Source organism: Phyllostomus hastatus, unplaced genomic scaffold (genome assembly GCF_019186645.2).
Source record: "Phyllostomus hastatus isolate PE091 unplaced genomic scaffold, TTU_PhHast_1.1 phas_scaffold_78, whole genome shotgun sequence".
In the NCBI taxonomy this organism is placed as follows: domain Eukaryota; kingdom Metazoa; phylum Chordata; class Mammalia; order Chiroptera; family Phyllostomidae; genus Phyllostomus; species Phyllostomus hastatus.
This window is the reverse complement of record NW_025334041.1, coordinates 106,103,670-106,117,400: the sequence shown is the minus strand read 5'-3', so window position 1 is coordinate 106,117,400 and position 13,731 is coordinate 106,103,670. Positions and strand designations below refer to the sequence as shown.

The window sequence follows — 13,731 nt, the reverse complement described above, 5'->3', positions numbered from 1 at the left end:
GCTGTTGTGACGATTAAGGAAGACCAACCGAATGCAGTGTTTAGCATATTGCCTGGCTAATAATAAGCGCAAAATATTTGCTGACACCAGTACCATTACCACCACTACCACACCGAGACCCCCTCCTAATGGGGAGTAAAGAAGTAGATGAAGAAATGAAGAAAAAAATAAAATGACTCAAGGTGAGAGGTTTAAAGAAAGAGGGGGAAAAAGGCCAATAATAACAAATTAGACACTTAAAGAATCTTCTCTTGAGTCGTCTGGCAAGATCTGCCTACTGTGTCTCCGTGTTGTTCACAGACCCCTGGGGGACGCCGAGACCCTTCCGGGGGATCTGGGAGGCCAAAGCTACATTCATGATAACGCTGGGACATCACTTGCCTTCTTCACAGACGCTGAAATGCACGAGGGTTCGGCAAGAGCAATGGTAGCAAAATGCATGGCAGCGTCGCCCAGCTGTAACTACAGTCACTGCTCCCTTCGCCACCACATGCTTGCAATAAAACCGTGTCAGCATCACGTAAGAATACAGAGGGAAAATATTAATTTTAAAATATTGACCCCTGAAAGCATACCTTTGCAACAATCTGAGCTGAAAGCAGCACACAGAAAGCACCCCTGCTGTACACAACACATGCTGACGTGTGGTGGCCATCTCGGGGAAAGGCACCGGTGCAGCCGGTTGAGTTGTGAGCTGACCTGGCTTCTTTTCCCATAAAACACCCCTTTTACTTGAAAGAATGACTGACAAACTATGGTTAATCAGATGTGGGTTTCTGTCAGACTGTCACTTCCAAGAAATACCTGTCTTTGGGCCAATATTAAAATTCAGCCTTTAAAGTGAAAATTAGAAAATTTGTATCTGTTTCTGTGAGCTGGACAGTTTTCCAACATTGTGACAAAATCAGTGATTATATTAACAAATGTGAATTTCTGACACTGCACGATGAAAGGTACTAATGTTTAGAAGATATGCATACATATCCACACATCAGTGGACCAGTATTTTCCCAATGACCAATACGTAACGTTACAAAATCATGCTTAGGTAAAAGATCTACTCATATTGTAACACGGACCAATGGATTTTAATACAACAGTATAAAAAGTTCATTAATGTGGTACCAGCTACCACCATAGGACAAACCTTTAAGAAACTACCACTTACTCCAGGCCAGGTAGCTCAGTCAGTTAGAGCACCGTCCTGATACGTCAAAGTCGCAGGTTCAACGCCGGGTCAGAGCACACATGAGAATTAACTAAAGGATGCATACATAGGTGGAACAACAAATCGATGTGTGTGCGTGTCTCTCTACCCCCCTTCCTCTCTGTCTCTAAAAAACAATAAATAAATTTAAAAAACAAAGAAACCACCACTTACGGAGTTTTGGTAAAGAACTGAATACAAATATCCACATTTACTTGAAAAATCTAATTTCAAGTAGCCATACTCAATTTCCAAACGCAGGGAAACATCTGTGCAGAGGCAACATTTTCTTTAAACAGTTCAGTTACTTTCTGTCACATGCTAAAGGTATTTGCAAAAATGTAAAACTATGTTGTTCTATTTTTGTGTGTTGAAAAAATATATACTAATTCTTCATTAAAGTGTTATATGTATTGACATGTAACATCTTTACTTTTAAATTGGTTAATATTTTTAAATGTCTCATTAATTTCTAATACAAAAAATATTGATAGATATAATCCACGTAAGTAAATGTTCTTTGGGTTTCTCAATAAATTTTAAAAGAGTGTAAAGGCACCCAAAGATCAAAAATTTCTGAAACAAGGATCTAAACTATCAAAAATATGTAGAAACATCTCTCCATTTTTTGAAGCTTCTAAGATTCTATAGCTCCTTCAGTGCTTAATAAGTTTAATAAGCCTCTGTGACAATATTTTTCCTTTTTATAGTTAACCTGAATCTTTGACAGGCCGAATAATCGAAGTTCATTTTCTTCTGCCTTCATGGGTTTTTAAAATCACTCTTAACAAATGGTTATTATGTAGCCTATGACGAAATCCAAGACTCATAGAAGATTCTGACCATTTTTCTCTTTGCTGTCCCTGTAAGTAGCAAACTGTCTAAACCAAAAAGTGGCTCGTTATGTCTTTACCAGTCGAACCAGTCGGCAGACCTCAGCCTTAACCTTGCCTTGTGTCGTGTGAACTTGACAAATAACTGGAAAGGGATGTGGAGTTGGGGAAGGTTCTTAAAAATCAGATCTAAAGGAACACTTTTATACTATATGAGGATTGAGCCAATGGAAGAAATGCTGACGGAAGAAAAGGAAGGGGTGACAGAGGGAGCACAGGCCTCTCTCATTGAGAAGGCAACAGGGGTGGAAGCTAATGCCCAAGCAGTGGGGCCAGCCCCTGATGAGAGCAATGACACTTCTTCCACTGTCACAGGGCAGAAGATGAACGTGAAACAGCTAGCTTGGTCGTGAGAAATGAGAAACTTCATATACTCTCAAGCACGTAAAAGGCAATGTCATCAGCTGAGAGAGAAAATAAAAAAATGTAAGTAAGTTTAAGAGAAAAAAATGGAAAAATGAACCTGCTGGGGAAAAAGTAATGAGTTTACTACATACGTGAGTTCCCCGATTAATGAACGGATCTAAAAGAACAAATTGGGTCATCGGCAAGACTGTTTCCAGCTGCCTCAGGGTCTGATCAGGCACGCATCACCGACAGACAGAAGGGTGAAAATGGTGAAACCGTTTAATGAAAAGTGACTTCCTTGAGAGACTATGGAATCTAGGGTAGATAAGGGAGGAGAGAAAAGGGCTGAATGCCAGTGATGGAGTGCTGGCATCAAAGGGTTAGGTAGTGGTCTCGGCGCTTGTCGTACAAAAAGTCACTTGGGGAGTTTTAAGAAAACACACTACTGCTGCCTACTCCAGTATTCTTTCCAGATCTGACTGGTCTAGAAACAGGGTGTAGGAACTGGCATGTTTTAAGTCCTCCACGGGAAGCTAACGGGCAGCTAAGATTGAGAACTGCTGATGAGAAGGTGTCACGGGGCGCAAAACCATGGCGGTGGGGGCACTTGAACAAGAGAGCTGGAAGCACAGAAGCTGGTGGCGCAGAAGTGGAACGGCTGAAAAAGAAATGTCAGAGGTAGGTAGCACCGTGTCCGGTGATAACAAGATTCAGGTTGAAATCATGAGATGGCTGTCAATGCAGAGAAGAAACGGCCCTGGAGATGAGATCAAAGAACCAAGAACAGCACGGTCTTAGATCACCCGAGTGGCGGGGATGTCACTGAGAATGGTGACAGGAGATGGTGGGCAGAGTATGTGCAACGGGAGCTAGAGTCTTCAGTGAATGGAAAGGAGTGGCTAGTGGGCCCATAAATGCCAGCAACCTAGAGGGAAAGGGGCAGAATAATGATGAATTTTACCTGTGGTGTTTGCTAAAAACAGATTTTAAAAACATTATAAGGCTACTAATTCTAGCTCTACCCAAAACGGGCGTTCAATTATTTTGTTCAGTGGTGGTTACAAGCAAAGCAAAATGCCAAACCTAATGAAATGAAATCTTACGACATGATCCAAATGCTGTCACTGAGTTATCAACATGGGAACTTTGGCAGTTTTGAAAAAAATATACACATATCAAGCATCACTGGCAAAAGCAAGAAGTCACCATGACGAGGCTTGTTAAGCTGGACCCAACTCGAACTGCACTTTAAAACTTAGAGGATGGACATGTGTACCACCGTACTCATTTCACTGAAGAGGGTCCTTAACTTTTATCAAATTCTCAAAGGGTCTGTAAGCTCTACACAAAGAACCACTGAACTAGGAGATATTTTCTGGGTTAAGAAATCCATCTATTCAAGTACAATAGCTATGCCATGCTTAGCGAAAATCCTACAAATTCTACCAGTAATGACAGCAGTTGATCCTTTCTCAGCTATAGGTAAAGCCGGCCCACACACTAAAAAGTGTGTTCAGTGAAAAGCTTGAATGCAAAGATGACGCAATACAGGTTCTGGATAGCAGGAGAAAAGAGTGACTGCAAAGCCCTATCCAAGGGCACAGCAAGGTCTAACAATAAGCCCTACTATACACAGTAAACGTGTCCCTAGAAAGTCAGGCATCCACTGTACATTAAAAGAGTATTATCTTAAATGTACTAGGGAAGCTGTAACTTAAAGGAATACCACAGAGAATGGTTTTGGAAATGCATAATTCTCTTTGTAATGCATAATTCTTTTTATAATTCAGGTTGGGGTAGACTCAGTGTGCTTATTTATGGCAAGATACACATATATACCAGTTGATAAATATTCCTTCTCCTCCAGCACAGAGGATCAGAAGGTAAATACTATTAAAACCCATGGCAGAGGACACCATTGCCCTGAAGTCACTGTCATCTGTCTGCTTTGTCCTACCGTAAGTAAAGAGGAAGTAACATCGCTAGTTAGGAAAGCACCAGTGTCCCTGTATTCAGCTAAAAACCTACCAGCACCTCCGTAACAGCCACGCCTTCCGAGCCATCACTGATCTGCAGGGCATTCTTCTTCGCCCGGGGCACCCTCTTTGGTTTGGATTCCTTGCGAACAGGTTGCCTAGGGTTTCTGGGGACTTTCTTTTGGGGCTCCCAGGCACTATCGTCCTTGTCATCTTCTTCAGAGGCAGATGATCTAGGAATAAATTGCCAGAAAAAATTTTAGGAAACTGAAGCCAAATGTTAAAGGCAAAAAAAAAAAAAAAAAAGACAGACATATAACACTTCTTAAAAAGAATAAGGTAAGAAGTGTTTAATATAAAACGGAGACATGTAAGCACAGGCTATGAACAAATACTAACAATTAAACAGAAGAGACCAATGTTAATTAGAGACCAATGTAAAAACACTCCCTGATGTGCCGTAAGTCACAAGTCTCTCTCATTTCACCTGTCACCTAACAGACGAATATACACACACATGCAGAGGACACCAGTGCCCTGAAGTCATTGTCATCTGTCTGCTTTGCCCTACTGTATGTAAGGAGGAAGCAACATCGCTAGTTAGGAAAGCACCAGTGTCCCTGTATTCAGCTAAAACACCTACCAGCACCTCCGTAATAGCCACGCCTTCCGGGCCAAGACACAGGAAATCATTTATTACCTTAAGCAATTTACTGGGTCATGTCACACTATAGTCATTGTGAGGTTTTCCATTTTAACAGAGAAAAGCACTTAAATAATTTCCTAAACGCTAATCAAATCCATTTAAATTGTATTAAGTTATTCAAAACAACCTAAAGAGTGGAAAATGACCCTAGGAAACACCCTCAATTACATAAAAAGCCAGGACCGAGACCCTTCCGACTGTTTTGTCCTTTGGTTCCTTTCGCAAAATGGATCCATTTCCTCATTAGACAGCATCAGGTGTCTACAGTACTTTCTAACAACCCAAGAATAAAACCCATAGCAACAGCGGAGAAAAAGCAGTATATGAATCGTGATTAAGGACCATCCCGCTCCTGTCAACCCACTCAATCGTATTTCTATCACTAATGTAAAAGGTCAGTATTGGTGGGAAGGACAACCACCTCCTTCAGTGAGATTGGTGAATTGAGATGTGTGGCTTGTTGAATAGTTTAAGTTCTGCCTAAGGGCAACAACCTGGCTGGATGACCACTTAGCTAAATTGTTCTCTAGGAGAGCATAGTTGTGATAGGTCAAGCCACAGACAGTCTCCAACTGAGGTACCTTCAGCGGTAGATGCTAACTAAAGCCTATGAGTAAGCAAAAAACCCCACAGAAAATCATGAAGCTAGCATAGCACAGTAACAGTGGAATTATTAAAGGAATGAGATTTAGAAAACCAAGGAACCAGAAAATCAGGGTTCTGCTCTTCACACACTCACCAAACTGAGCAGAATGACTTCTTTCCTCCTCAATCTCATCATCTGTCAAGCAGGAATTACAAACCTTATTCCACATAGGGATATTGCAAAGATTACATGACGGGCACAAAATTGACTTCAGTCATTATACAGAAAAACCTAGTACAGGTATTACTTTATTAAACATGAGGCAGTTCTAAGACAGTCAACTCTCACTCCTAAGCAACTTGACCTCTAGACAGGATCCGGTGCTCGCTCCTTAGAGCACATCTCCCGCACCTTCCGGAACACCACTCCTCTGTTTTCCCCTACTTCCCTGGCAGCTTCCCCTGAGCCCCTTTGCTTCCCTGTCCTCCTCTCCCCAACCTGTCAATGTTGGGACCCTCTAAGATGACGTAGTTCTCAGCCCTCTGCTCTCTATGCTCTTTTACTAGAAGACCTCATCTCATCCTACAGCTAAATACAGAAGAATCTTACTTTTATGTCTCCAACTTGACCTGAGCTCAAGAGTATGTCCACTTTAATTTGATTTCTAACGATTGTCTCAAACTTTCCAAGTCCAACACAGAACTCCTGATTTCACCACCCTCACACTTGATCTCCACACTGTCACCAAATTCCTATCCTTCCTTCACACCCCAAATCAAATCCCTCAGCATATCCTGTCTACTCTATCTTTAAAGTATATCCCAAATTAGACAGCTTCTCACCATTTTCTCCTCTAGCACCCAAGGCTTCTATAATAATCTCTTTGACTGATTTCCCTGTTTCCATTACGGCACCCCTACAGTCTGTTCACCATTAAGAAACCAGAATGATCTCTTACAAATATAAACAGGATCACGTAATATCCCTTCCCCAAAGCCGGCCAGTGGCTTCCCATCCCACTTCAAATAAAACCCTAACACCTTGTCCCAGCCCATTACCTATCATTCCACTTCCAGTCCCTCTCTTGGTGACTCTGGCCTGGCCACACTGGTCTTGCTGTTCCCTTGACACTTCAAGTTCATTCCTGCCTCAGGATCTTTGCAGTTGCTGTTCCCTCAACATGGAACACCCTTTCCTCAGCATTCCTCAGATCTCTGCAAGCTGCAGCCCCAAATCTCATATAGATTTCCTGCCATACCCTCTGAAAGAAGTTTCCCAACTACTGTATCCAAAATGTCCTCCCACAACAACCACTCACTGCACTCTCTATCCCTTGCCCTGCTTTAGGTTTCTTCGCAGGCCTATTACTGCCTAGCACTGATCGGTGACTTACTTAATAATTATTATTTCTCTTCAGGGCACCCCACAGGGAGCACCTGAGCATCTGGCAATGACTGGAGACACTTTTGACTGTCACAGCAGGGGGATGCTGGGAGGGAGACTGGGAAGATGCTATTGGCATCTAGTAGGTAGTAGATACAACAGATACTGCTAAATATCCTACATTGCAAAGGACAGCACCCCCTCACCCCCACAAATTATCCAATCAATAATATAGAGATTGACAAACCTTGCTCTAATGCAATATAGGGTGTGGCAAAAGTAGGTTAACAGTTGTTCATATAGAAAATACAATTAAAAAATTAATGATACAAGAATAAACTCTGTGCTTCGCATACTCACAATTATAAACTATAAACCTACTTTTGCCTCACCCTGTATGAAAAAACTCCCTGCTCTCATGGAGCTTATGTAAATACTGTCGTATTTTTAGTTCATTACTTTCTCCTTGTTCATCAGTACCAATGCCTAAACAGAACTGGGACACAGCATGAGCTCAATAAATATCTGCTGCATGAATGATGGAAAGTCACAGCCTTCTTCAATCAAAATGAAGTTAGTGAAAGAATGCATTGACTCCCTAAAATATCCATCCCTCTCCCACCCCCATTAAAAATATATATATATGTGTATATATGCTTACAACTCAGAGAGGGAAGAAAATTCATCCTTGGGTTCTGCAGTCTGGACCTTTACTTTTGCTCTTCTTGGCAATGATGACATCTGGAAGAAATAGAACATGGAATCAGCATGATTTGAATCACCTGAATGACTGATCATTTATTTTGTCTACAAAATGAGGTGCCATGCAAAACTAAAGCCCAATGGCTCTGCTGCTAGAAAATGCCATCGGTGGGGGGAAAAAGAGGGCTATTCACAAGCCCAAACACTGGTTTCCTCTCTTACGTGGCTGCCAATTATAAGAGCAGCTAACACCCTTACAATGGTTTTAAAAGCCTGAAGAGTATGAGACATCTTTGGTAAAATATAAGCTCCTAGAGGGTGACACTTCATAGTTTTTCAGAATTATATGCAGGAGTAAACTGTTTTTGATGGTTTATCACACAACAAATTATAAAGTTCTTTATTAAACTATATCTATATACTATATAAGAAATATTTTCCACCCTGGCCGGCATGGGTCGGTTGGCTGGAACATTACCTTGTATACCAAAAAGGCTGGGGGTTCAATTCCTGGTCAGGACACATATGGAAGGCAACCAGTACATGTTTCTCTCTCACATCACTGTTTCTCTTTCTTTTTCCCTCCTTCTCTCTCTCTCTCTCTCTCCTCTCCTCCTCTCCCCCACCCCCTTTCCAGTATCTCTAAAATCAATATACGTATTTTTAAAAAATAAAGCTACCAGCCTTGGGTGGTATGGCTCAGCGGATTAAGTGCTGGCCTGTGAACCAAACAGTCACTGGTTCAATTCCCAGTCAGGGCACATGCCTGGGTTGCAGGCCAGGTCCCTGATAGGGGGCATGCTCAAGGCAACCACACACTGATGTTTCTCTCCCTCTCTTTCTCCCTTCCTTCCCCTCTCTCTAAAAATAAATAAATAAACTCTTTAAAAAATAAAAGTAAAAATAAAGCCACCAGTATTTCACAAACTAGGTTAAAAAAAAGAAATTTTTTCCCTCTTCTATATCTTCTTACAGTATATCTTCTTCTGACAGTCTACCTATAAAGTTGACAATGTTGACTGACTGAATAAGCAGCCGTGTTACTCCTAAAACAAGACAATCCATTCCCTTATCATAAAAAAAAAATCCTATAGTTATATAACAATCACTGAAGCCACTAAATATTTACCAAATTCAAAGGCCTAGGTCTAAAAAAATTAAGACAAATAACCATAGACATCATATGATACAGGAAATAAACAGATTTACTTCAGCTGGTACATTACCTAAACAATGTATGCCAAACCACAAAAACTGTATTAGACTCTGACATAAACACAACCCTTTAAACAAGTTCCTAAACCAGGCATACATTATAACACCTCTGGTTCTACCTTCCACTCCGAGGAGAAATACTTCATAGAAATACTTGCAAAGGGTTGTCACAAAAGGGAGCTTAATCTCCCAGCTGCCACACCTCAACTCAGTCAAAAAGCGCTAATTAAGAGGAGAGTGCCCAGAAGGAACCACGAGAACGAAAGGAAAGGTCTCCAGGAAGTAGAGAGAATGAACTTACATCTTTTCCTTCACCCCCTTTTTGCGATTTTATGTTTATGTAAAGCATTCTTCCTGAAATGAGTGCTTCTAGATACTGATCATAAAGGAGTGGGTAACTGGTGATGTCTCTGTTGTATGTATTTCACAATAAAACAAAAACAGAGCAAGTTAGTGCACGATGGGGTGGCAGTTCAAACCAGGGCAGAAATGGATGATTCAGTAAGAGGAATTAAGACACCGGCTACCACTCTGAAGGAAAAAGAGTTTTTAATTCCTACCACCACACCATGAACAAAAATATATTCCACACTGACTAATACTTCTAAATGTACAAAATAAAACACAAAATACTACAAAAAATAAAGACTATTTTCATGATTTTGAGTGGAGGTGGGAGAATAAAGGTTTTCCGAAGCATGACTCAATTCCCAAAGCCAAAAAGATAAACAGATTTCACTACATAAATATTAAAATCCCAAGTCTGCAGTGGGAGCCATTCAAAACCAAACCAATTTACTCTGTAGTATGCTTTAAAAAATGGTATCTCAGGAAGCAGTACCTTATACCTTGAAACTGAGGGTAAAGGGACTAAGACTGGGTGGAAGCTGTCTGAGACAAAGGACTACCTCTAATGTCCTACTCGGCTTCATGCTCTGGAGGCTTAACCTCTGAAGAGGGTGCAACAGAGTCTCTAGACTAGAGGACAGCAAGGACAGTTGGGGGCACGGGAACCACACACACTGAATGCTAACCACAGAGAACTCCTGCCCCTACCATCTCATCCCCGTCATCAGCCTCTCCTCCCAGTAAGCTCCCAGAGAGCTGTCCGGCAGATCCTTAGCCTCTCGGGAGGAGAATGGAAAGGGTCTTCTCTGGAGAATCTCACCAGCCCAAGAATAAAAACCTGAAGGTGCACCCCAACAAACAGCCAACCAGATCATCCACTCCCACTACCCCATGCTACAATGCACCTGAATTCAGAACATCCCCACACAGACCACTATGCACCAATGCTAGCTCCACACTTCAGCCTTAACAGAAATATATTTAAAATAGGGTTAGACAAAAACTTGGCAAGCTCATAAAATTGTGATTACTCATTAAGGAAGACTCCTCTGAAAAAATTATTTCAAAGTGCCCCTTTCAAGCAGTCTAAGGCAGTTACCATAGAAAGATGAGGAGGATATGAAGAAGTGGGAAAAAAAGTACAATTTTGAAAAGAGAGGTGAGAAAGGAGAATATGCGTGAACACATAGGCCAATATCAAGCAGATCAGTTTAAGAAGGAGTATATATAGAAGCTAAGGACCTAGACATTATTCTTTAAAAACTATCTATGCCAGGTATTCTCCCAGTGGTATGCAAACTCCAGTTTCAAGACCAATGTTCATAGGGACCGTATCTCCATCTCCATTCTCCAACATTTCCTCATGGTGTGTTATAGGACCAGTTAGATAGGATTTGTTTGGTTGGATGAACCAAAATTTCATCCATTTCCATGGTGTTCAATAGTTTATCACCTACTTAACCCATTCCTGCCCCAGCCTTTCCCATCTCAGTAAATGCCACCACCATCCACCAAAAATGGATGATTTTTTGCTAAGCCAGAACCTTTGAAAAATTTTAACAGCTTCATTGAGCTATAACTGACATGCAATAAAGTGTGCATGCTTAAAGTGTACAAATTTGGCCCTGGCTGGTGTGGCTCAGTGGATTGAGCACCCTCCTCAATGAACCTCAGCAAACCAAAGGGTTGCCGGCTCAATTCCCAGTCAGGACACATGTCTGAGTTGCAGGCCGGGTCCCCAGCGGGGGCGCATGAGAGGCAACCACGCACTGATGTTTCTCTCCCTCCCTTTCCCTCTCTAAGAATAAATAAAATCTAAAAAAAAAACTTTAAGAGTGTACAAATTTGATAAGTTTGGACATATATATACACATCTGCACAACCAAAATAATGAACACGTCCATCACCCTCCCAAGTTTCATTCGCTAAGTGAAAGCCTTGCAAACCCTTTTTCCTTTCATCTCCCACATCCAGTCTACCAGTAAGTCAAATAAATTTTTCCTCCAAAATGTATCTTAAATCTCTAAGCTCTCCAGTGAGTCTTTAGTCCCCAGTATCTCTCAGCTGGACTACTGTAATGGCCTTTTAACTGGTGTCCCTGCTTCCACTCTTGCCCCTTCAACCCATTCTCCACATACCAATCCAAAATATCCAGAAAATGCTTAAACCCCGTTCGATGATTTGCCATCCTCCATGTAGAACCAGGTCATATTTTTTACCACTGCCTTCGAAGGTGCCCTGAAGGACTGACTCTGCCTACCTTTCTAGTCATCTTTACCCCCTGCTGCAGCTCCACAGCCACAGTCACAAGCTTGTTCCTGGAACAAGCACGGCTCTTCTCCACCTCAAGCTCACTCTGCCTGGAGTACTATTCCCCCTGCGCATCTCAGTAGGCTGGCTCATCATCTCCTCTTAGAGGTCAATACTTCACGCCTAAAACGGGTGTCCTGGAAATATCATAGGGCCCTGTTTACTTCCTTTATAAAGCACTATATAGCATAACCTATAAATACCCTTATTTATTGTCTGCTTGCCCCGTGCTTACTTCATGGCAGTAGTCACCATGAGGGAAGAAACCACATTAACCTGTTTCATTTCTGCATCACAGAGACTGGCTCTTAACAGCTGCTCTATAACTGCTTATTATGAACATAAGAACACATTCTTACAATGGTCTCTAGAGAGGAATATACATTTGTTTTCCCCATCACCATTAGGCAAAAATCACACATGGCATCATTGCTTTCTTGAAGAAGTGATGGTACAGAAGAACGTTCCTAGTCTTAGTGGCTTGAGATTTTCCAGTCTACCAAGCTGTCTTAGTGGGCACCTGAGTACATCTAAATCAGTAACTTGGAGGCTTCTGTGATGTTGCTAAGTGAGAAGGCACTAAACTAGAGCGAGTGAACATCTGAAGGGCAGCTCTCTCTATGGAGCACGTCCATATGGAGCCTTGCCCCACCCGCTTCACCCAGGGTGTTCTTCTTGCCTCTCTTTCTGCTAAGCTCCAGGGGCCCTCCTTTTGCCTCCGTGACTTGTTTCCTGAGCCCATTTGTTTCTTCTACAGCTCACTTCTTCTACCTCTGTGACTTTCTAAATAAACTTTGCTTGTATATAAAAAAAAAAATCAGGAGGGCACAGGGAAATCTGCGTAAGATGATTAAAATAGGAAAAAAACAATTAAAAAATTTAAGGAGAGCAGAGGGGAACAACTTTTTCAGAGCACCTAAAAGTTTCCCTAAAGGTACCATCGGAAGTGGTCAGAATGTCAGCGTAAATGCCCAACTGAGTAATGAAAACGAAATACTAAGCCTGAAAGAGCCTCTATATTTTCTTTTCTTTATTTTTTACTTATTTAGAGAGAGGAAAGGAGAGGGAGGGAAGGGGAGAGAAACACGGATTTGCTGTTCCATTTACTTTTGCTTTCATTGGTTGATGCTTGTAGGAACCCTGACCAGAGATGGGAGCAGCAACCTTGTTGCATGGGAAGAATGCTAGCTCTACCCAGTCTGATCAGGCCAGTGAGTTTAAATGGCTAATTCAAAGGGAAGAGCTATGTGGCAGAAGGAATAGAACCCAAAGCCCCAAACACCAAGACTAGGCTTGTTTGCCACTCCACATACATTACATTAGTAACATGCTGTCACATGGGAGGTTGCAGGAAAGTTGCCTAGAGAGTTTCCACTCATTCCTTTCCTCAAGTTACTCAGCGCCTCCTATACAAGCCAGGCACGCCGCTGAGAATGCGGTTGATTCTGCCATGATCCGATAATGAAAAGATGCTTCCTCCCCATCTCCAAAAATTTGAGCTATAAACACAACCTAGGTTTGCCAGGGCTAAATTTGTCCCCAAGCGTTAAGAGCTGCATTTTGACTGAGACGCGCCTGGGAGCTAGGAGAGGTTTTCTGGATGTAAGTTGGTAAATAGAGGCCGCAAACAGTAAAAATGTCTCACTTTAATAAGGAACGTTATTTCCCAAATGAGCGCTCAAAACTTTTTGCATCGCCCCAAAAATACCGGAGCCCGAGCGCCGGGCTCACCCGAGCCCGCAGGAACACCGCCAAGGCAAACGCTCAGCTCACCTTCCCGCACCACGTATCCGAAGGCCCGGGATTCTGTGAGTGTGACTACATCTTCCGGTTCCCGCCGGAAGTTTTTCAAATGCCGGAAGTCCCACCTCGCTTCGTCCTGATTGGCTGCAAAGTCCCCGAGCTCCTTGGGCAGGTTGGAGCCTAGCTGGAGGGAGGCGAGGCTAGAGAGTCGGGTGGGATCGCTGAGTTGGGGCCGTTGGAGGCGAGGCTGGAGGTGTTGCAAACACCGGTCCGCTTTCCTGTTTTTCTTTCTCTTAAACTGCTTTATCACCTTC

At 42.3% G+C, this 13,731-nt stretch overlaps 1 protein-coding gene across 3 annotated transcripts in view; it reads right to left on the bottom strand.

Annotated features, from left to right (window-relative positions):
• SRBD1 (S1 RNA binding domain 1) overlaps positions 1-13,510 on the bottom strand; it is a 184,197-nt gene extending 170,687 nt beyond the window's left edge. For 2 of the 3 annotated variants that reach the window (XM_045828690.1, XM_045828692.1), the window contains exons 1-3: positions 13,448-13,510; positions 7,761-7,840; positions 4,477-4,657 (exon numbers count right to left, since the gene is read on the bottom strand). In XM_045828690.1, the coding sequence (XP_045684646.1) occupies positions 4,477-4,657; positions 7,761-7,840 (261 nt within the window). In that variant the 5' untranslated portion in view covers positions 13,448-13,510. Of the gene's footprint in view, positions 1-4,476; positions 4,658-7,760; positions 7,841-13,319 lie in introns of all 3 variants that reach the window. The other variant, XM_045828691.1, reaches the window with a different exon arrangement.
• Between the last annotated feature and the right edge of the window lie 221 nt (positions 13,511-13,731).